This window comes from Canis lupus, chromosome 36 (assembly GCF_048164855.1).
Source record: "Canis lupus baileyi chromosome 36, mCanLup2.hap1, whole genome shotgun sequence".
NCBI lineage: Eukaryota > Metazoa > Chordata > Mammalia > Carnivora > Canidae > Canis > Canis lupus.
Window position 1 is genome coordinate 7,505,455 of NC_132873.1, and position 23,344 is coordinate 7,528,798.

The 23,344-nt window shown below is 47.5% G+C and overlaps 1 protein-coding gene across 5 annotated transcripts in view; it reads right to left on the reverse strand.

Moving 5' to 3' along the window:
• SMARCAL1 (SNF2 related chromatin remodeling annealing helicase 1) overlaps positions 1-23,344 on the reverse strand; it is a 60,456-nt gene that overhangs the window by 26,666 nt on the left and 10,446 nt on the right. For all 5 annotated transcript variants that reach the window (XR_012024753.1, XM_072812680.1, XM_072812679.1 and 2 more), the window contains 6 exons: positions 22,377-22,427; positions 17,374-17,560; positions 13,999-14,149; positions 12,238-12,396; positions 8,633-8,698; positions 1,867-2,007 (listed from right to left, as the gene is read on the reverse strand). Coding sequence is in view for 4 of the 5 variants with exons in the window: in XM_072812680.1 (XP_072668781.1) it covers positions 1,867-2,007; positions 8,633-8,698; positions 12,238-12,396; positions 13,999-14,149; positions 17,374-17,560; positions 22,377-22,427 (755 nt within the window). In the remaining variant the exon portion in view is untranslated. The remainder of the gene's footprint in view (positions 1-1,866; positions 2,008-8,632; positions 8,699-12,237; positions 12,397-13,998; positions 14,150-17,373; positions 17,561-22,376; positions 22,428-23,344) is intronic.

Here is a 23,344-nt window from a genome sequence, read left to right on the forward strand (position 1 = left end):
TAAGGAAGTGTATGGCTTTAAATACATTTAATAACAGAAATTTCTTGCCTCAATAAGCAGCTAAAAATGGTTTGCAATTAACTTTCCAAAGCACTACAATTTACATTATAAGTACTTTGTTTAAACGTTAAGTGGATATTTTTAAAGTACTTGAAAAGTTTTTTGAAAAAAGTATTTAAAAACTAAGGCAGACAATCTTATTTACATCACAAACTTGCATAGCAAGGCTTTTTCCTCAAGATGGCATGCGTAATGAGTAAGCAACAGCCATTTCTCCGAAGTGTCAGCATCTTCGATGCAAATAGTAGCTCAGTATATTTGCCATTTGATCACGAAACAGGACTCCTTAAGGTCTGAACTAATGAGGTCTCAGAGTCGGGCTGGAGCCTCTGTAGCAGGTGCGTGCCACCCGCAAGAAGGCAGTCAGGCGTAGCTCTGGTTGTGGCATCAAGGTTTACGAAGTTACAGCAGAACAGCTGGGGAAAAGGAGAAGTGATTGACACTTGAGAGAGGGGCCAGGGTTTGGTGTTCTAATTCAGGGCCACGTGGGCCCCCGTGGGAGCAGAGTTTAGGAGTTTTAGAAGTCTGACCTTGCCAGACGAAGGCCTGCTGCTGAAAGATAAATTCATTGCCCCAGCAATTTCAAAGATAGAGATGAGAAAGAAAAATTGGTAAATCTTTCTTTCCTGCAGTTTTTCTTCCAGAGTCCAGGTCAGAGAGAGCTAAGCTACTAGGGGGAGTGGGAAGAAGATGTCAGCCAGCCCAACCTGCCTCCCAACCATCCTGGTCAGCAAGGTCGCCAACCGGGCCTCCCGCTTTCTGTCCCCCGTGGCCAACCAAGACCCTGGCACACCAGCAAACAGAGGAGTGGTGTCCTACTGGCGGGTGCCACGACCACAGACAAGAAGAGAGAGGACATCATGGAGGCTCAGCTCAGGAGCCTCCTCTCTGGAGGAGGACAGTGCCCCATGCTCAGCTGGCTCGATCAGACTGATGAACACTGATGGATTCAGTGGCCCACCAGGAGGACTGGTGAATGATATAACTTAAACATCAGGAAAATGTCAAGTTTCTCACTTAGAAAAGTAACCCATCTTGGTGTATGTTATCTTCCAGTCATATATGAAAGACAGGAGGGGGAAAGGACAGAGGAAGAGAGAGGGGGAGAAAGAGAGAAGGAATGAATGAATGATGGGGAAAATTTTGCATCCTGCTTTTTTCCCAACACTCTTGTATTTCCCCATGTCATTAAATAAATCTTTCAGTTAAAAAAAAATCGAAGTTTTAGAAATCCAGGTTTTGACTGCAATGGCACTTGCATTTACAAGCTCCTTCTGCCGTTTCTGGGAGACTGAAGGTGTGCAGGCTGTGGCCCCAGAGGCACCTGCCCCATTGACACTGTATGTCCACAGATAACCTGTAAGTCAGAGGCCTAATGAGCAGGCACATTTCACTGTCACGAGTGGACATTCTGACCGTTGAGAACCCAGCTCCAGATCACACTCCGCTCCACCTGTTTCGAGGCCTCTGTTGTCTTTTCCCCAGCTGCACCCCTAGCTCACCTCCCTAGCTTACCTCCATGCCCTTCTCAGAGCTCTATGCAAATATGCATCAGCCATGGTCCCCTCACTGGGAAACACTACCCTGGAATCACCATAAGCACAGAAACTAGGAAGGACTATCCTTATCCTCAAGGACATTTGAAGGTCAGAACTAGCGGCAAAGCAGGCTGAAAATCTGGATCTGGCTCCCTGGGCAGTGTGCTTCTGATCATACCATAGCCAAAGAGAAGCAACAAAAATCTAAGGGTCAAAATCAGGGTGAGGGCCAGGTGGGGAGGAGGGGAGGAGAGAAGAGAATAAATACCCGCTTGGCATCACAGTAGCGAAGTCCAAAAGCATGAAACTGAGGGAAGAAAGTTGGCCTGACCCCGATGATCTGGGTGTAGAGCTCTGCAGGCCGGGACATGGCTGGTGTGCCGGACAGCAGGATCACTCTCTTCGCAACCTGGAAGACAGAGAGCCAAAGGTGCTGAGAGCACACGACGAGCACATAGGGAATATCCCAAATGTCCTGCTGGGATCAGAGCTGGATGCCCCACCCCCTGGAATGTTGTACCCCTGAGAGCACCGTCACTACCTGGGCACCCTGACCGCTGGCAGTTCTCCAGTTTACTCCTCTGGAAACCCAGGGAGATCTAGTTCCCAAAGACACTACAGGTTGGTCTCACTCCAGATCCCAGTGTGGCCCATACCTGGGAAATCTAAGCAGAGGTACTGTGGCCAGAGAAGAGGAGCATGTTCTGAGAACCTCACGGTGTGACTCATGTAAACAGTTGGACACCACCACCTAGGCTGCCCTTGTCACATGTCCCTACATCAGGACTTAGCACATTATACTGAATTCCACCTTTTCCGTCTCCCTTACTAGACTACAAGTGTCTTGAGACCAGAGCTGTGTTCATCTTTACCTTCTGTAGCATGGTACCTGCGACAAGGTAAGCAATCAGCAAATGTTCACTGTAGGCTGGAAACTATACAGCTAACCAGGGTCCCTAGGAAGATAGAATTAACTCAAAGAATTCAGCATTGGAAGAGGAAGTGGGACTGGGGGAGAGAGCAACAGCTCTGACCCTCTCCTAGAGGGGATCTCTGATATCCAAGTTGAACTCCCTGGTCAGATAATGACACTGAGGACCAAACCCTTCTCATGGCCACGAGAAAAAGTCAGGGGCACCAGCACACACAAGCCTCTACCCGATTTTCTTTGGAGGGAAAAAAGACAGTCACTAACTCAGCTGCACAATGCTTTGAGCCCAGGGCTCCCTGACTTCACTCATTTTGCAGTTAATAAGGACTTTAAAAAGCAGGACCTATTTCCATTTACCCTAAATTCAGCCCAGGTCTGCAGCAGCCTGCTCAGCAGTGCGGAGGATAGAAATAAATGGTGGATTCCAATGATGGACTCCAGGTTCCTCATAGGCCTGACACCAGGCTGACCCGAGGAGATGTGACCGAAATATCCCACGTCTTACTAAGGTGGGAAAGAGGATGAGAATAAAGGAGACACCCCCACTGTTTTAGGCCACGGAATGGCCCCAAATTCCTGGAGGTAAAAATCCACCTGGGCCCTGGGAAGGAAGCCTACCAGGGAGCTCAGTTGTCTAGAAACACCTTGTTAACCACTGTAACCTTGAGTTAACAAGGGGAGCATAAGGCAATGGCATGCAATAAATTACCAAGGGGAGGAAATTAGGTTTTCAAATGGATAAGCTGCCTCATAAAAATAAATAAATAAAGGTACAACACAGGGAAGAAAAATGATTCTTTGTAAATATACAATATATACAACTCTCAAGATGCACTTTTGCCCTCTCAGTGATTGCCAATACCTAATTCCATTATGACAGGAGAGCTATGAATTTCTCCAGCTATAATTTTCCACAGTTCAATTACCCAGGCTCCTAATTTCCTGCACGGTTTAATGCAGACTCATTAAAATAACAATGAGCTTCTTGAATGACGTCTGTAGCATCACTTGCCTTGGCTCAAGACCATTTCAATGAAATGGGGAAGATGAGAAGTCTTATCAATAAGAGAAAATCGCCCTATCATCCCAAACCTATTGCCCACATTGCTGCTGTTGTCCTGGGATGGAGCCTGGGCAGAGACAGCTCACAGATCAGGTGATGGAAAATAACTCCCAGGTTCTCGGTTGGGTATTTACAGGACGGAGTTAATTCAGAGGCCATTCTCCCAAATACTGTCCAGACAAGCAGTGATGACACCGTTGAAAATGGACATTTGTGGGTGTTTAAAAAGCAAAGGCAGCATTATGGAGGAAGAGAAAGGCCAGCTCTGAAAAGAAGGCAGAAGAGCGTCTTATCTGTTCTGGAATGATTTAGCCTGCTCCCTGTCAACACTGTCACCCATGCAGCCTTTAATCCTGCCCAACTGCACAGGATTTATGGGTCACCCTCCACCTCGGAGAGCCTCCAATTTAGAAAAACAGAAATGAATAAAACTAGGTACATCAACACTAAACTGAACACTTCAGAGTCAACTCCTCCGGCTAACGAAAGAGAATGGCACCCAAGAAACCCATAGTGGAGCAACGTAAAAAAATAATTTCTTTGTGATGTCTGAGAGAAATTTTGTCATAGGAACAGACACTGCAGGGGCAGATCACCTTCAAAGACCGAAGTACCATACGTCATGGCCAAAGCCTGGCTAAAAATCCATCAAAAGGGAACAAATCTATTATGATAGATTTATACAATACTCTTTGTAAGAATGAGGCCGAGTCATCTGAAATGAGGTGGGATGATTTCTAAGACATACTATTATGAGAAAAAAGGTAGGAGCAAAACAGTGGTTGTACAACACTCTAGGGAGGGAGGAAAGAAACACACGCGCCCATGCTTACCTCAGCACAGACTAAATTTTACAAGTAAACCTGAGAGTCTGGTAACTCTGGCTACCTTTGGGGACAGAAATCAAGGAGTCAGGGGCCCAGAGGTGGGAGAGTTACTTTTCACCATACACACTTTTGAATATATCATCTACTTAAACTCCTTTAATAAGAAAGGAAAAAGAAAAAGCTCATATATTTTAGGCCACTACTCTCACCTCATCTAACCAATCCACAGAAATGTAAAAGGAGGGGCACCTGGGTGGTTCAGTGGTTGAGCGTCTGCCTTCGGCTCAGGTCATGAACCTGGGGTCCTGGGAGGAGTCCTACATCAGACTCCCTGCATGGAGCCTGCTTCTCCCTCTGCCCGTGTCTCTGCCTCTCTCTCTGTGTCTCTCATGAATAAATACATAAAAATCTTAAAAAAAAAGAAAAAAAAAAAGTAAAAGGACTCTACTCACAGAAAAAGAGAAATTGCTATTTATTAGGGAGGGATGGTGGGATTCTGAGGGCTTTTTCCCTCTAAGGAAATAATTGAAAAAAAAAATTGAAAAAAATTGAAAAAAAAAAAAAAGAAAGAAATAATTGAACACTGGTCTGACAATAAAAAGCACTGTAAATCAAAGACAAACTCAAACACATACCTCACTGCTCTAAAGCAAGAGATTGACAACCTTTAAGTTAGAGTCTCATGGAAAGGACTGTGGGATTCGGGTCAAGCGGGAATAAAGACGGTTATGCCTGGCCACACTGGCCTTCAGAAGCAACCACTGAAAAGTGAAATTTTGACCCAGTAACTCTGTGTAGGAATTTGTCCTAACAGGTCAAAGTACACAAGGTACAAGTACATGATGATGGTCACTTGCAGAATTATCTCTAAGAGCAAAACGATGTCCAACAGTAAGGGTTAAATTATGGGATGCGCCCATATGCCAGAAGGATCTAGAGTCATTAAAAATTATGACTTTGCCCCACAACGGACGTGTTAACGGTGGTTTTTCTCTGTTGAAGGGAATTAAGGTGATTCGAATCCTGTTCTTTTAGCTTTCTGTCTTGCCTTCTTTAACACATGTGTACATCAAAAATATAACTACCTTGCTTAGTCACTCAAACCAATAGTGCTGTGGGGGAAGAAGGATGTCACACTTCCTAGGGAATAACGACACCAGTTTTCTACAACCTAAGCCACACTCGCCCCGCGTGTGCCTGCTGTCACTGCTCATGTTCCCCACATTTCTGGGAAACGATCTGACGTGGCTATCTCACAGACTGTAGGATATAACCTAATTACCTATCATGCACGTTTGCCGAACGTGTCTCGAGATATTAATTATGAGACTACAGTTCTAGGAGATGTGCTGGTTAGAGGAACAATCAAGTGGTACTAAATTAGGCCCTTACGTGGCTTTTCAAAGGCATATTTTAGTTCTTTCAATTTTCCTCTTGTTCTGAAAATACTTAAGATTCACCTTCTTGGAGTATCTAGATCAGTGGTTCTGATCAGAGATGGGGAGGAGTGATCTGCTCCTCCCAGGGCATGTTTGGCAACGAATGGAGGTAATTTCGGTTGTCACCACTGGTGGGATCAACTGGCAATTAGTGTGTAGAGGCCAGGGATGCCACAAAACCTCCTACGGCACACACAGGACGGCTCTGCACAGCAAAGAATGACCCAGCCCAAAGTGTCAGTAGTGCTGAGACTGAGAGACTCTCATCTAGATGAAAATACAGCAGAGGGATGAAAGGTCATAATGAAAGTGCATAATGCCTCAGCCCCACCTCCAAACTTACCACCAGTCCAGAATCCTGTGAAGTCAACATTACAGATAAGAGGGACTTCAAGACCCTTCCACAAACAGCAGGCTATGTTTGTGGGTCCTATCTTTAAGTGTTAACTCATCCAAGTTCTATAGCAAACGCAAAGTAATCTATACTAGTTAACAGCTTAAATATTTCTCTTAAATGTGTCAATTTGAAATATCCCCATACTAAAGATAGAAATACTGCTTTAGGGCAACCCTGGTGGCTCAGTGGTTTAGCGCAGCCTTCAGCCCAGGAAGTGATCCTGGAGACCTGGGATTGAGTCCCGCATTGGGCTCCCTGCATGAGGCCTGCTTCTCCCTTTGCCTGTGTCTCTGCCTCTCTCTCTCTCTCTGTCTCTCATGATTAAATAAATAAAATCTTTAAAAAAAAAAAAAAAGAAAAGATTTAAATACTGTTTTAAAAGGTCTGGCCCAGAAGCATATATTTTGGAAACAAGTATGTAGGCCAGCTTGCCTTGCTGGGCAACAACTGCATGAACAAGATGGTTGCTCAGAAGCTTTCCTACTGGGGAGCCTGTATGGCCTCAGTTAAGTGTCTGCCTTCCGCTCAGGTCATAATCCCCGGGTCCTGGGGATCAGGTCCTGGGATGGAGCCCTGCATCGGTGGGTGCGTGCTTCTCCCTCTCCCTCTACCCCTCCCCCTGCTCATGCTCTCTTTTTCGCTCTCAAATAAATAAAGAAAACTTTTTTTCCCATCTTCTTTAAAAAGAAGTGTTCCTACTGTACCTGCAATGATAGAGCCTATCTATTGCACAGCTTCTTCTAAGCAATCAGGAGCACAGATTTAATCCTAACACATACCTCACTGCTCTAAAGCAAGAGATTGACAACCTTCAAGTTAGAGTCTCGTGGAAAGGACTGTGGGATTCGGGTCAAGCGGGAATAAAGACGGTTATGCCTGGCCACACTGGCCTTCAGAAGCAACCATTGAAAAGTGAAATTTTGACCCAGTAACTCTGTGTAGGAATTTGTCCTAGTATTAGGACATTACAGTATGGCTGTAATACGAGAACCGCAGGACAAAAGATCTGTTAACATGTTTCAAAAGAAAATATATTGCAGCTTCCCAAAAGAAGGGTCATTGCTCTGGGAAAAAACATTTAAGTGTGTCCATAAATATTTATAGGTAATGTGAGCAGAGGATCAGGATTTTTAAGTTTGGAGCACAGGGCATAATCCTGCTTTGGAAGACACATCCTATTACTTGTTATTCTTAAGACAAAACAAAACTTGAAATGAGCAGGCAGTTGTGCTTTATGAGGAGTTGGAAAAATTAAGTTAATTTTCGAATGTTAGGATGCCTGGGTGTCTCAGCGGTTGAGCATCTGCCTTAGGCCCGGCGTGACCCCAGGGTCCTGGGATCTAGTCCCACATCGGGCTCCCTGCATGGAGCCAGCTTCTCCCTCTGCCTGTGTCTCTGCCTCTCTCTGTGTCTTTCATAAATAAATAAAATTAAAACAAAAAAATTTCTCAAGTGTTAATAAGTTTCACCAACATTTAGCATATTTGTTTTCCCTAGTTTAAGTACATTTAAAGCTTCCTTTTAAGCAACAAACACTGCAGTTGGAAAGTGCTGGCACAACACAAAGGCTGCTTTAATAAAGCACAAGACAAACATATACTTTTGTTTGCTCAGTCTACATAAACCAAAGTAGATTCTCCCCTGTGGGAGATTTCTATCTGGTTATAAGAGAAAAAGCTACTTCCTAATAGTACTAGTTTCCCCCAATATTAAAAAAAGCTCACCATAGAAAAATGGAAGGAAATTTGGGGGCCTCCCACCGTCTGGGATAGGAGGGCTGGGAGTGTGGGCCAAGCTACACTATGTCCACATCCTGCCTGCTCTGAAGCCAGGGCTCAACCAGAGCGGTCAGGCCTCAGTTGAGACCATCAGAGTAAGGGGTGTGGATGGCTGACCCTCTCGTTAGCAAAACAGGCTTAGGGTGGCCACGGGAAAGGGCATCAGCTTAGGAGGCACACCTCAGCTTTCCCAATGCTTCTTGCGGATACCCGATGGCCTGGTCCCAAGCCTGGATGGTTCTTAGCACCATGAGAGCTCTGCCCCGACCAGTGACTGAGAAGACAGGCGGTTTCTCCTGAGCTGTTCAGAGGGCATGCTGCTGGCGGCTCCCCTCTGCCTTGTCCAGGAGCCTGAGGAGGACCTACAGAGCAGTCCCCATCCAGCCTGTGACCTTCAATATTCAATAGGCCTTTATCTTTGCGAGACAGAAATGATTGCCTCAAGCATCAATTCCTTAGCAGAAGTTAGAGAAAAATGAGCCTGGCACTGGAGGCCTACCTTCAACGGCCGATGTCAATGCCTGGACCCTGTGCAAGATACAGCAGGACCCCAAGGCCAAGTGCGCTCAAGCTCCCAGCCTATTCTCCACAGGACTCACCTTGAGGAGGGGCATGGCTGCGCGGCAGCGGGCAGTCTTTATATTCTTGAGGAAGTGAGACTCATCCTGAAAAGAAACAGTCACACAGGTGAACAAGGCCAAATCCTGAATGGAGACAGAGCCCATGTGAAGCTTGACCCTGGCACGGCATCACATTGAGGACGCCTCCCTTAGCAGTTTCTTGTTCAAGGAGACAGCTGTGGGCCTTGGTGAGGACCCAGATTCTGGTGCTGCTTCCCCACTGTATTCTGGGCGAGTCATCTTTTCAGGACAGTTTTCTAACTGTTAAGCAGGATTAGGGACTCTCTGCCCGGCTCCCCTCTCAGATGGCACTGAACGAACTGCAGAGGGGTGGTTTGCTGGTCAGCAAGACGCGCCTCACGTCTGCGCAGCGTGACGCCAGAGCGACTGTCAGGTTTACAACATGGAGTTTGATTTATTTATAGCTCTGCATTCTATGCATAAATAAACTAGAATATGTCCTATTTTCTGCTCATTTTTTTTAAAAAAATTTATCTTTTTTTAAGATTTATTTGGGAAAGAAAGAGTATGCAAGGGGGGAAGGGCAGAAGGGGAGGGAGAGAGAAACTCAAGCAGATTCCATGCTGAGTATGGAGCCCGATGCAGGGCTCGATTTTACGACCCTAAGAGAAGACCTGAGCCGAAAACAAGACTGTGCCACCCGATGCCCCAAAGATATTACTTTTAAGTAATCTCTACACCCAACATGGGGTGCAAACTCAAAATCAAGAGTCACATGCTCTACCAACTGAGCCAGTCAGGTACCCATATCGTATTTTCTAAAGGCAAATGAGTAACTAATACAACCTTAGTATCTGGGGCAGAAATTTCTATTTTGGTACACATTCAAATTACTTGCTACATACCTGAGCACCCACGGCTCTATAGTGCTAGTTTCTCCATAAATAGAATGGGTAAAACACCACTACCTAACTTGTCAGGTTGCTCTAAGTCTTACTGGGCTAGAACACACAAAAAGCCCTTCGAACAGTCCTGCCACTTAACTCAGCACTCAGTGGTATCGGCCACCCCACGATGGAGATCCCAGGGGATCCCGGCTCTATCTCCAGAGGTGATCTGTAAGAAACCTCCCGTTCCATTTCAGCTATGATGAACCAAAACAGACCTCAAAAGCACAATGGAGGGCAGTGCAAGATGAACCCACAAATGTCAGAGTATCTACTTCTGGAAACCCAGGGTGTAACACTCTTACTCCTGTCTGACGATGAGCCCACATGACAGCCAGGAAGGAAAGGGTTTACAGTGAGAAACAGCAGGAAGAACAGAGGATGCGGAAGGGAATGGATCCTTTCAACCAATGGGCTAAAATGTACCATTATTATAACTAACCACAAGGAATGGCTTACAGGTGAATTCTCTTAGACATCTTAGAGCTGACACTTTATTCCTTCCTATAACATTTCTCTGAAATCAGAAGACAAGGCTCTTAAATAACTGAAGACAAACCAACATGGGTGGTGAGCAGCTTGCCAAAAATCATATGGCACGTTGAAGTGTTGAGTCAGAAACAGAAGCACATGAATTCCAAAGCCAGATGCAGTCCAGCTTTGATCAATGACGCCCCATCCTGCTGGCTTCACGCCTGTGGGCAAATCACGGGACACTGCTCTCCTCGTCAGTTCCAGCAGTAGTGAAATGGGACATAATGTCTGCCTTAGGGGCCACTGGGACGATGGGGAATTACACCTAAGGTACCTGACACAGGAGAGCACTCAAGAAACGACGGCATTATTCTTCCTACATGCAGTAGAACCATCACCATCATCCCAGGATACTTCTTTTCATGTTTTCATTTCACATGTATACTAACAGTTTTTCAAAGCACACCTGAATTTGTGCCAAACCAGAAATGACTCCCCCAAAGACTCATTATCCTTCCAGCTGTGGACACATATAAACATTTAAGTTTCCTTACGCTAAGAATAAGAACATGGTACGGTTCTCACATCTGAGTCATGAGACTAGATCACTGAGGCCAGCAACTGTGTCTTCTTCCCTTCTCTGAGCTCCCAATACTTGGTTCACACAGCTGTGAAAGCACTAACGTGTATTCTAATTATCTACGCATGTTGTCTGTCCTGGGGGACTGTGGTATCTCGGAGCACGGGGTGAACTTTCCTCCACACCCTCAGTGCACAGCACTGTACAGGGTGTGGGGCTGGTGCTCAACAGTTGGCCAGACACGTGGATGAACGAGCCTCCCCCTACAGCCAGGCCCGTGCTGAGAAAGCCCCAGGCTCTGCTGCAATCGTGTTGACTTTTCTGGGCCTCTTCAAAAACGCATTCCTTTCTCTCCTTTCTAGCTAAGATATGCACTGCACATTCTGAGCATCAGGATTTGGGAAGCCACTGTCAGCAGAGGATTCTGTTTTTAAGAGAAGGAAAAATACCACGGGCTTTTAAAATTCACACGTCTGAATAAAGAACCTTTCGTGTCATCCAAAGGCACTGGGTTCCCATTTTTCCAAGAGGAAAAACCAGGATAAACCTCCACTGAAAATCATCCACTGTGCTCTGTGGCCCTGAACGTCTATTAGTGGTGACCTGTACCAGGGGTCGGGGGGCTGCATGCCTTTTCCTAATCTTTATTTGTAAGCCAGATGAATACCCTGAGTTCCGCCAGCTGGCTGCCACCAGGTCTCTCTGGACTTTCCTTACAGACGACTTGAGTAATGAAAAGAAGGGAAGCCAGTTAAATGAAAGATATGCTGTTATACTTGGGAGCAGAACTTGAGTAAAGCCTACTTAAGGAAAACAAAACAAAACAAAACAAAATTCAACTAGAGTGAAAAGTACAGCTGGCCCTTGGCGCAGGGGCTAGGGGTGCGCAGCCCCCCAACCTTGTGCAGTCAGAAGTCTGCATATACTTTTGATTCCCCCAAAATTTAACTCCTCACCCAGCAGCCTTACTGATAACTTAGTCAATTAGCACGTATTTTGTATGTTATAGGATTACTTACTGTATTCTTCCAAAAAGGTAAGCTAGAGAAAAAATTATGAAGAAAATCATAAGGAAAACACATTTATTGTACCGTGCCATATTTATTGAAAAAAAAAAACCTTGCCTATGAGTGGGCCCATGCAGTTCAAACCCATGTTGTTCAAGGGTCAGCTGTACTTTCTTGGGGTGGGGGAAGAGGGAGTGTCTTTATATTGGTTGGGGAAAAAAACTTCCTATTTGAACTGTGTGCCTGAGCCACTTGGACAAGAGGGCACTGGATGAAGGTACATGCCATTGCTGTCCAGGCCGGCGGCCCAGATGTCCACGCTGGCCTCCAGTCATGACCTCACGCTGGAGAGACGGGCTGCAAACCCCCAGCTCAGGCCTATAAATGCCACTTTTCAAAGAGCTCCCCGGGAGATTCTAATATGCAGCCGGGGTGGAGAACTGCTATTTGAGATGAGTGAAATGTCGGTTTCCCGCAAGATAAAGACAGTGATTTTCTATTCTCCTAGAAACAGAGGGAGGCTCCGGGAGATCACAGACATGAAAGTTCTCAGGGCTTTTAAGAAGAAAGTTTCCCCAGAGACGAAGTACTTAAAGACTTTGCCAAGTCACTTACGATGATGACAACTTTAAAAGGGGTTTTTAGCTGTTTTTCTAACTTGCTCAGAAGGTCAAAACTGACAATGTTGACCAAGCCAGCTGTCAGGCGGTCCTTGCCGGTCACCACGACATTGATGCGCTCCGGGCTCAGAGATGGCAGCCACCGAAGGAAGGCCTGGGGAGGACAGGGGAGAATGAAACCTGGGGGATGCGGCCCGCAGCGGCCAGCTGAGACCCCAGCCCGCCCACCAACGACACTCTCTCAGTGGACAACGTGAATGCCCCCCAAGAAGCGAACTCGGCGCCTTTCTCTCCACATCCGCTGTATTTGCTGGTGCCCTTGGGCCCACGAACAGTGATCACCTCCTCTGCGCTCCTCCCATTCGCTCCTTCACTTTCCACTCACGACACTGGCTGCCTCTAAGCAGGTGCTTGTTGGCAGTCACTGTGGTGTCTGGATCTCAGGACTCAAATCTCCAACAGACGCTGCAAGTTTCTGCAGCGAGAGGATGACTCTTTCCAAGAGGAAGTTTATAAAGGAATTTTTAGCAATCCCGGTAGATACCGAAGATACTGATAATGACAAAGGTACGTATTGCCTGCTCTCTCCAGACATCGTGCCATCCCTAGCCCAAGCCAGGGCTTAGAGCCAATGCAAGGCCACCAGGTGCCCATTTATCAGTGGCTGGGTCCCCGGGCTCACATTCTGGTGATGGCAAGGCCTGGTTCTTCCTCCAGTTTCGGTCCTGCTCATAACTAAGTGACTACCTGATTCTTTTTTTTTTTTTTTGAGATTTTCTGAGCGTGCTGTGGGAACCTAACACACACCAAATAAATATGTGTTCAACTGTTCGCTTCTGGAGGCAGGGGTGGAATTCAGGTCACAAGGACAGGGAAAAAAAAAATGAGGTATTGTTATGATGCACATTTTTACAGTTTTGCTTTCTCTTTAGCTGGAAGGGCATGGCCGGGCACCAGGCTGACCAGCTACAGGCAGAGTCGCCTCTTCTCCACAAGTGGCTCAGGTGGGGGCTTAGTAAGAAGCTAACGTGTGAGGGGACAGACAGCTGCTGTGAGTAGCAGAGAGATGCGAAAAACTACAAACGGTGAATGAGGTCTCCTCTCTCCACCAAGTTTGCTTCTATGGGTGTTTATTGATCTCACAGGACAACTCTGACCCCTGGATTTATGATAAACAAAGCTCACGGCTGAACGCTAATAGAGTGTTCACGTCCGGTTCCTCAGACATAAAAGTACCTGGTTGACAGTGAGCATCCTGCCCACGCCACCATCTGCAGGGTAACAAACCCTGAGCCAACCACTCAGGAGATGCCCCTTCAAGGTCCTATAATGCTTCCAACTGCCAGTGAGCCTGCTGCTTCCCCTCACTGAGGTCCGGTCTGTCATCTGTAAGTGGGGTTAACGTTGACTCGCACAGCTGCTACAGGATTCAGGGAAATAAAGGAGGCAGTCATTTTGGAACATGAGGTGCTACAGATGAGGGGTGTTAGCGGCAGGGGCACACGAGGTGCTCAGGAAGCATCTGCTGCCAGATGGAGGCAAGTCTGAGCTCATAACGCCTCTTCCCTAAAGGTATAACCCGATTCTAGGTCAGAAAACCAGGCGCCTAGCCTCAGAAGGCCACCTCCTTCCTCTCCCTTCCTCCTTCAGCTGACCTGGGATCTTTTAAAGCTCCCCGGGCCCATCCCCAAGTTGTTATCTGATTGCTTTGATGCTGAGGACACTTCCTGAAAATCACCACACACAGAGAACTGACCTGCTCCCAGGTGAAGCGCACAGATGATGGTACCACCACCAGGAGCGGCCACTCCTTCTGGTAAAAGGCCGCAATGCAGATGGCTTGGATGGTCTTCCCCAGGCCCATGTCGTCAGCAAGCAGCAGGCGGCCTCTCTTCGCTATTGCAAAACTGAAAGCAGACGAGGGGAGGACAGTGGCATGGCACATCTATCGGGGGTGGTGGCTAACCCGCCATCAGGCCACCATGTAAAGCGATACGCGTCACTGGATGTGGGCCACTGCAGTATGCGCCACAGGCCCTGCTCCCCCAGAGAGAGAAGACAGGAGCCAATTAGGGGACGGCATTACAGTAATATTAGTAACACCGAAGAGTCAAAATAGGGACAATGTGGAATGGTGGTCAAAAGGCAGAGAGGGTCTAGAAGACGACCGGGTCACGGAAGCCAAGGGAGGAAGCTTCCAAGAGAGGCGGCCCCCTCAGCCCAGGGCAGATGAGACCTGGAACAGTAAGAGAGGGGCAGGCTGGCAAACAGCCCCTGAATAGGGGCTGAGAGGTCGGCCTGGAGGGGAAGGGAAGAAAGATGGTGGCATCAAAATCAGGTTTTCTCGAGGCCAGAGAGGACATTTATGCACAGGGGCGAAGAGAAGGAGCAGGCCATGACAGAGGACACCGCAGAAGCAGACAGGCCGAGGGGACGACAGTGCCAGGGTGTCTACCAGGGAGCACCAGCCTCAGCGGCTTCTCCTCCACCAGCAGCACTCAGGGTCCCTCAGGCCTCCAGTGTGACAACTCCTGCCGATGCGTTGGGAAGAAGGGCACGTTCTTCTACTCTCCGGATGCCCGACTGGCCTGGGGGGCATCCCAGGTCCATGCTTTGCAGCTGGAGTGATCTCACCCCCCACCCCTTGCCTCAGCCGTGAGATGGGAATAAAAGGCCCTGCCCGGAGGCTGTCGTCAGGGTTGAACAGAGTTCACGTGTAAAGAAGGCACTGACAGCAGTGCCTGGCACCTTCCTAAGTGCTGGGGAAGTGTTTCTCTTATAACCACTATTCCAGAAGAAGAGAAAAATAATCAAGATGAACACTAAAGACGACTTGCTTGACTCACAAATGAATCAGTGAAAAGGGAAAAGGATCCCAAGTGCCAGACGTCTGGTCTCTTGTTCCAAACACCAGCCCTCTTTCATCTGAATTCTGGAAAAACTGATTATTTGCTCAGAAACCTGCCAATAAGCCCATCATCAACTAGCTCTTTTTCTTTCCTTCTCACAGAGCCAACCAAGGCTGCAAGTCCAGCCTCTGATCGGCACTGGGTATGGCTGACGACCATTCCAGGCTGCATGGTCCTGAGTTGCCTGGAAGTGGCATTCCTGCCCTTCCAAAGCCAGCGCTCAGCAAAGGTGGAAAAGTGAGTGGCGCGTCTACAGGTGGCAAGAGCCAGCTTTCCCAGGCTAGGCAGACAACACACATCATGCCATGGCACCGCTCTACCCCTCAGCGGCCACGGTGGCCTACCAGGGGAGCAGCTTCCCCTCCACACCCCCCGGGGCCACGGCCACGATATGCATTCAGTGGCACAGAAGGGAGCCCAGTGAGGTGCCACCCCACTTCTCTGACAGATCTGGCCTCTTCTTGCCACACCTGCTTTGGTTAAATCTTCTGGACTACTTCCAGGTCCAACCCTCCACACAGATGGATGGGGAAGGCAAGGGTGAAAAGATTCATTTTTTTAACCTCACTTTTGAGTTTACAAAACTGACGGCCAGGGCGGCAGGGGCACCTAAGCAACAAGCCATGGAGAGGACCTGCTTCAGCCATTCACAACGTCCCTATGGTTTGGTCCATCCGGGCAATCTCAAAGCAGAACAGACCCTTGAATTTCGTGATCTTTCCTTTTGTCCCTGCCTTGAAGTAGCCCAACCAAGGAGCAAAGTGGCCAAAAATGGGAACACAGGAAACGCCTTCATAACAAAGAAACACAGAGCTGGTATAACACTCCTGCACTCCTCATCACAAAACATGGATTTCAGCTCCAGTTCCACTCCTGGAAGCTGAGTGGCTTCAGGCAGATGACTGCCTTCCTGGGTCACCTGTTAAAAGGGACCTTTTAGATATTAGAGGAACTGGATTTATACCAACGAGACTTTGCTCCCTAAATTTAAGGGTGTTTTCACTGTAGGTCTTATAAAACCAACATGGAACTGACAGCCCTTTTTCCTCAACACCAAAATCCTCCTCTTCAGAGAATGAAAGTCAAAATCTGGATTTAACTAGAAAGTTCTTGAGAAACGCTGCAAGTACCACTAGCGTTTCCGAGCCATAGGGAAAAAGATGGAAGCTACTGGCCAGGCTCTGGTTCTGGCACACAGAACCAGACAGATAACAAAGCGTGTGATCGAAGACAGATGGAACTGGGAGGGAAACCGAGGGAAAGGGTGTGAGCTGAGCTGGGGCCACGGGAAGGCGGGGAGGTGTGACTGTGCCCAAGCCGCAGAACACAATCCTGTCAGAGACAGCCTTTCCCAACCCTCAGGAGCAGGTGGCCTGTGGGCAGGCTGTCTCTCCGTTCACCGGGTCCCTTCCCCCGAGGCCATAGCCCCAACCACACGCCGAATGACAGATGAAGCTCTTACTGTCTCTGGACGGCCATCCCGACCGCCTCTTTCCTCTCCTTGACCTCCAGTATTTTCATTAAAAGGCAAGTTCAAACCTGTCATTTGGCCTCTCCCAAGAAGCTCTGGAGAACAGGACAGGTTACCACATGGGCTTCTCTTTTGTTTATAATAAGACCACCCTGACTTTCTTGGAAAACCCTCACCTCCCACTCTCAGTTCAAGTAACTCAGTGGGCGGGGGGCGGGGGGAGGAAGCTATCAGCTGGCGCCAGGGGTGGGCCTGTCACCCAGTCTCACCACTTAGACCCCCAGCCCCCAGGCCACAACGACTGGTCCCGGCATCGGTGCCAGATTTCAGGTCCCACAGCGTGGGGCCCACCAGGTAAGAGATGCTTCCATTGGTCTGCTAAACTGATGGACGCAAGCCCTGGCCGCCACACCTGAGCACAGCAGGCTGAGAACAACGCAAACTGAGGAGAAATCCGAGCCACCAGTGCGGAGACTTCTGATGAGATCTTTGGAGAGCCTTGGCTTTCTACCACACACACCGAACAACCTCTTTTCTTGAACCTGAGTTGGGTTTCTGCACACCTGCAATCCAGAGTCCTGATTAACTCATGGAATTTGAAATCATCAGGCTTTGCTTACAGCACACCTGGCTGTCTAATGCCCAGATGTATCGAAATGTCCAAGAGAGATGAGGGTTCTTAAAAGAGGGAGCATCTGAACCCAGTCTATACTGAATGATTGTGAGGCAAGGGGAAGACCGGAGAACCTACTTGACTCCTGCTCTCTGGAAGGGCAGCAGACTGGACACGAGCTTGGGGTCCACTCCAGAAAGGTCAGCCTCGGGGATGGGTTGTGTGAGGCAGGGAGACGTCTTCTCTAGCTGTGACGCGAACGCCAGGGTGAGGGTCTTGGGCAGAGGATCCAGCTGAACTTGTGGAAGGCAGCGCACCCTCTGGACTAGAAGGAAGGATAGACGTATGTGAACTGGAGGGATAGGCCCACGAGGGCTAAGGACAGTGAAGGGGCTTTGAAACATGGAGCTCAGTGGCTGGATTTCTGCCGTGTGCCACCTTCTCAAAAACATACCTGGAGAGAAAACCAAGGGTTGGCAGTTGTGTCCTGAGCAAGTACATAAACCCAGAGAGCTGGTTTCCCCGCTTTACTCCTAACTTTCTACAAATAAAGAGGGAGATCACTAACGCCAGATTGATCTACACTACACAGACCCCAGGAAGAACTGCAAATGTTTCTGTGACTGATTTTTTAACCTAAAGCAATTAAAAAAAAATTACCTTAGGATTCTTGTTCAAATAAATAAGGACCCAAGTTCTTAAAAATCAGCCCAGAAAGACCCATAAAAAAGGCAAAACACAGAATGGATGAATCTCGTTTCCATTCTCTTGATGTTCTCTTTAGGTTTTGATGTTCGAGAGTCAACAACTTCACGTTACCAGCTGCTGATGAGCAAGGGACCGGTGCTGTGCTCTGTTCAGAGAAGCTGTGAGGCGTTTCCAAGAAGTATTAGGAGGATAGGCTGTTTACAAACAATAGCAATGACAAAGGACAGAGTCCACGCTAAGGCCGTGAGGCCACGATGTAATAAAATACAAGTGCCCCTGTACCCTTGTGACCCTCTCTGTAAGAGGACACTGACCTCCCCTTGAGAGGGGAGTTTTACGGCAGTGATGTCAGTGGTGAAGCAGCTGACAAATCCCTTGGGGTGGAGGGGACCTGAGAGCACCCCACATATCCCTGAAAGCAGGTGTTGGCAAGCTAACACCCGTGGGCGAAACCTGCCTATTTTTGTAAAGAAAGTGTAACGGGAACACAGCCGTGATCATTTGTTTACGAACTACCCAGGGCTGCTGGCTTGCCACTTGGGCAGATTTGAGTAGACAGGAGATGGCACAGCCCACAAATAACCTTGAGTCTTTATTATCTGGCCCTTTATAAAAACAATTTACCAACCTCTGCTAAGCTCAGATTCTAAACTAAGAGTGACCATTCCTCTAACTCTTTCAATTAAAGCTCGTATTTAGGGGTCTTTCCTTCCATCTGTGCAGTTCCAGACCCCCTCCTAACATAACGGATGGGGAAATCTCTCTTCCATTCATATCCATTACCTCAAGTGGGAAAAATTACTTGGTATCTCTATAAAATAAAAGCAAATTAATTTTAATGACTTCCCCTTTTGAAGGCATTTAGCCTCGCCTGACTTTAAAATTAAGAGGGTAAGAAAAAGCCCCTTTATTTGATAAAGGAAGAGAAAAAAAAAATAAATCAGAGATCATACAAATAAAACAGGTAATTCTGGGGGTGAGAGAGAAACCAGTTAAAAATGAGACAACAGGCCTAGGCATCCTCGGTGGTAGGATGACCACCTATCTACTAATCATAGGCTGCTGTCCTATGGGTTGTAGCTTCCGAGATGTCCTTCCCTTTTACCATTTCCCTTTGAAAAACCTAATTGGAAGAATAACTACTGTTTGCAGATCTTTGGCTGCTCTTTATCTTTTACCTTTTCACAGGCACCCTGGGAATCCCTGTAACCCTCCAAAGAGGGTTGTTTTCAGGAACCTGGTAAAAGGAACTAAAGAAGAAATTGGGGTATATTTCATTTCTAAGCAGTATTATTTGAAATCCTAAGGTTGCTGGTTCTGTATTCCATATGGCCATGTGTTTTCTCTGTATCCTCACAAGGTATTCCAAGGCTTTTGCCCCAGCATCAATCGGCTACCACTGCAAATATTGATCTGAACATGGAGGGCTGAGCCATCTCCTGCTACCTTAAATTGCTTTACATTCTCAATATATTTAAATCCCCATTTTGCGCTAAATGTATATACCAGTTATTTCTGGAAACAGTTTGCGTGAACAGAATCACCAGGATAAGAAATTAGGTAAGGTTGGCAGCTTTAATATAAAAGAGACTTCCATATTGATGGAAAAATACATTTTATGCCTCCAAATTAAATCTGAACATGCTGATTTCTGCACACTTCAGGCGACTGAGCACCCCACGTGCTTTCAGAAACCATTTTCATTTTAATCCTGGTGATCACCAGCACTCAAATACCTGATGGAAGCTAAGAAAAGGCTGATGATCCGGCTGGTGTGAAATGTGGTGCTTTGTAAGCATTATGTTCTTTCAGCCGTTCAAGAGGAAAAATCAACCTCCACTCTGTCTCCCACCAACTACAGCCTCCATAATCCTATGCTGCTAGTTCAGCCAAGTGGCTCTGTTTCCGAGAAAGCCCTCCAGTTCACTGATGTCCTTTCCAGGTGCTGGAAGATGACAGGAATGTGCTGTCTGGCCTCATGAGTCATCTAGAAATCGTTTCTGTAAAAGAGCTCTTTGGCAGAATGCTACTGAGCCACACGGCAGAGAGATTTTAATGTTTTCAAATAGCAGCTGACAAGACAAGATCAGTGAGGGGGATGCAGAACCCTTCTGGACTGTGACAGCCCGGGGAAAACAAAAGGCCTTTTGCCAATTTCACTGTGGGCAACAGGCCTCAAGGCACTGAGAAAAGAGGGAGGAGGGATGCTCTGAGATTCACCTTATCTGGAGAAAATAATCGTCGCCACGTCATCAGTAAGCATTCGTATGCTCAGGTCTTACTGTCATTTCTCAACGGGTTTCATGTGCACACACGTTCACTAGCTCAGGGTCAGTAACCTAACTTTGCACCGGAAGAACAAGACCCCAGGGGTGCGCGGAGAGGCGCAGAGTCCCCGGGGTTTACAGTCTGTTAACGTGGAATCGGGGCTAAGCCGGGTTATTGGACAGAGCCTTGTCTCCTCAGCTTCTTGCTCACGGGTCTGGCTTCTGCATTTCCAAATGGGTCATGTTACAAACTCAGCATCACCAGTGGGGCCTGAGCTCTGCCTCTGACTTTATCGTGACCTTGCAGTGCTTCCAGTAGGGAAAACAACAGCTTCCTTTCTCTGGGTTCAAGCTTTTCACAACCTATGAAATGGAGAGAATCTGTCTTATCTTCCATAAGACACTGTCTCGACAAGCTAGCGCATACAACAGCAACCTAATTCTAGAATTAGGGCTAGTTAATAACTCCAGATCCGTGGAGTCATTAAGATCAAATGCAAAATTTCATGTGTGGCCATCACGTGCATTTTTCTGGGTGAAGAATCCATCGTCCTCCTCAGATGTTTCAAAAAGTCTACGGCCCACACAAGGTTTGGGACCATTATAGAAGGTTACCTCTGTCATCACGACATGGTATCATGTCGCAAGTCCTTGTTTTTCATTATAATCCTCTGCTAATGCTGTCTGCATCCTGCTTCATGTCGATCCACAAAAATCAAAGCCTTTATGGCTAACATATTTATGTGCTTTTCTGTGGTTGAAAAATAAGAGAGCAAGGGGGAAACACTCACCCCTATTGCTCATCAAAAATTCAGCTTTGGCCAAAGAGTTTGCTGCGAATCACAAGTTCCCAACAGCAGCAGCCACAGGGCCTTGGCTCATCAGGCATCCTTTCTGCCTCAGCCAGTGTTTGCTGATACTAAATAAGAATCTCATTACGTTCAAACTTAAGTGAGTTTGCACCAAGTCTTTCTGCAAGGAATCAAAGGCACTTCCCTTCTATTTAATTTCTGTCAGTAGGGCAGATAAAACTGAAGACCCTGTCCTTCACTGAAAAGACAGGGGGACCCAAAATGTTGAATCGTCTACCTGATGTCACCTTATAAGTCACACGAGGAGGAGACAGAAGGAAAAAACCCAGCTCTTCCCTCTTGCTGACAGCTCTGGCCTGCTGGGCAAGATGGGCAACGACTCGGAGCTCCTCGGCTAGGGCATGTCTCTCCTGGCCTGACTGGGACCAACACTGGCCGGGAGGCCTGATGAGTTCTCCGGGGGCCAAGCAGGAAGAAAGTAAGTGGTGCCAGCTGCAGACCCACTGCAGGCGTGTGACAGCTTGGAAGATGGGTGACAGATGGGTGTTCCGGGACAGGCTGAGCTATGCCCACGTCCCTTTCTCAGGCACGCTAGAATTTACTGCCCCACCCATGCAGAGCACAGAGAGGAATGGGGAGCCCAAACTGGCTTGTCCTTCCTATACCTCTACCTGGACACACAGCCCTTCCCCTGGTCAGTCTCCAAAGTGCTTATTAAATGCTCGCACGCCCGGGCCTATTATGAAGCCCATAACCACTCAATCCCTCTGACCTTCACTTATCATCTAAATGTAAACCAAGAGCCTGTTCTCAGAGAATCTACAGTGGCCCCCCTCTATGCTAAGCAACCTAGCTCACCTCTGATTTCCAGAGTCCGCATCTAATAATTCTGTCACAGGCCCGGAATCTGACTAACCCTGCCACAGTCTGATGGAAGAGGGGGCCCTGCGTCTGTCTGGGCAACTGTAAAGCCACCATCTCAGCAGACAGGGATGTGGCTGGAAATATCTTCCCCTTCACTTGTCCAGTACATAGGCATGTAGAATTACCACAGGTGGGGAGTTGGGGTGGGGGGTATCTTCCTTTAAAATACATTAAACTTGGGCAGCCCAGGTGGCTCAGTGGTTTAGCGCCTGCCTTCAGCCCAGAGCATGATCCTGGAGACCCGGGATCGAGTCCCATGTCAGGATCCCTGCATGGAGACTGCTTCTCCCTCTGCCTGTGTCTCTGCCTCTCTCTCATGAATAAATAAGTAAAATCTTTAAAAAAAATAAAATAAAATACATTATATTTAAGGCAGATAACAAAAGCTTAACCCTAGCATGATATAAAACAAGCAAGGTAGGCATCTCACTTAGTTTATTGTGCTCTTCCAAGAGAAAGTTCCATTTCCTGGTCTTGACATCTGCAACGACAAGAAACAAACAAGCAAGTGTGACACACTGCCCTCTTCCTATGTAATTACACGTATCCATTCGTTCCCTGGTTTCGTAAATCCCCAGTAAGTTAGGACGACCTGGCTGGGCCTGTGCCTGGTGCTGGGGAAATCGAAATGGAGAGTGCCTGCCCTTGATGCTTTCAGAGAATTCAGGGAGAGGAGACAAGCAGACCCGGCAACGATACCGTGCTAAGGGGGTGACAGAGGGTCCTACCGGGACCGCAGACATATGACAGGTCAGAAATGCCCTCCATTTCCAAGATAGGGATAATAATAGCAGCTTACATTTGTTCATGCCTTACTTTAAGCCAGGCGTGGGGCCAAGAGACTCACGAGCGCCATCCCTCTGCTCCTCGCAACCCTAAAAACTGGGCCCTATTATTAGTTCCCTTTTATAGGTGGGAAACGAGCTGCACGTGGTCAGAGTGGTTGAACCACCTACATTCAAATCCCGGTTCTGCCCCTTCCTAGCTGTGTGACCTTGGGCAAGTCATGTAACTTCTCTGTGCCTCAATTCCCACATGTGAAAACTGAGGACATGACAGCCCCTGCCTCAAAATGTTTACAACGGGGAGCCTGGGTGGCTCAGTCAGTTAAGATTCACTCCTCCCCTCTCCCCGCTAATAAATTAAAAAATAAATAAAATGCTTATGAACGTGTGTCTGGTAAACAACGAGAACTCAAAAGAAAGCTAGGGATGATAAATGATTATTATTGTTGTTAGTAGTATGATGCTGTCTGCTGATTAGTAGAGTGTAGCACCCACTACGCCCAATACTGACCAACGATGAGCATCTCAGTACTCGACACTGGCTAAGTTCTTCGAGAGTTTCCCTATCAATCTACCTTCTGAGAAAGTCATGGAAGTTTCAAATAGATAAATG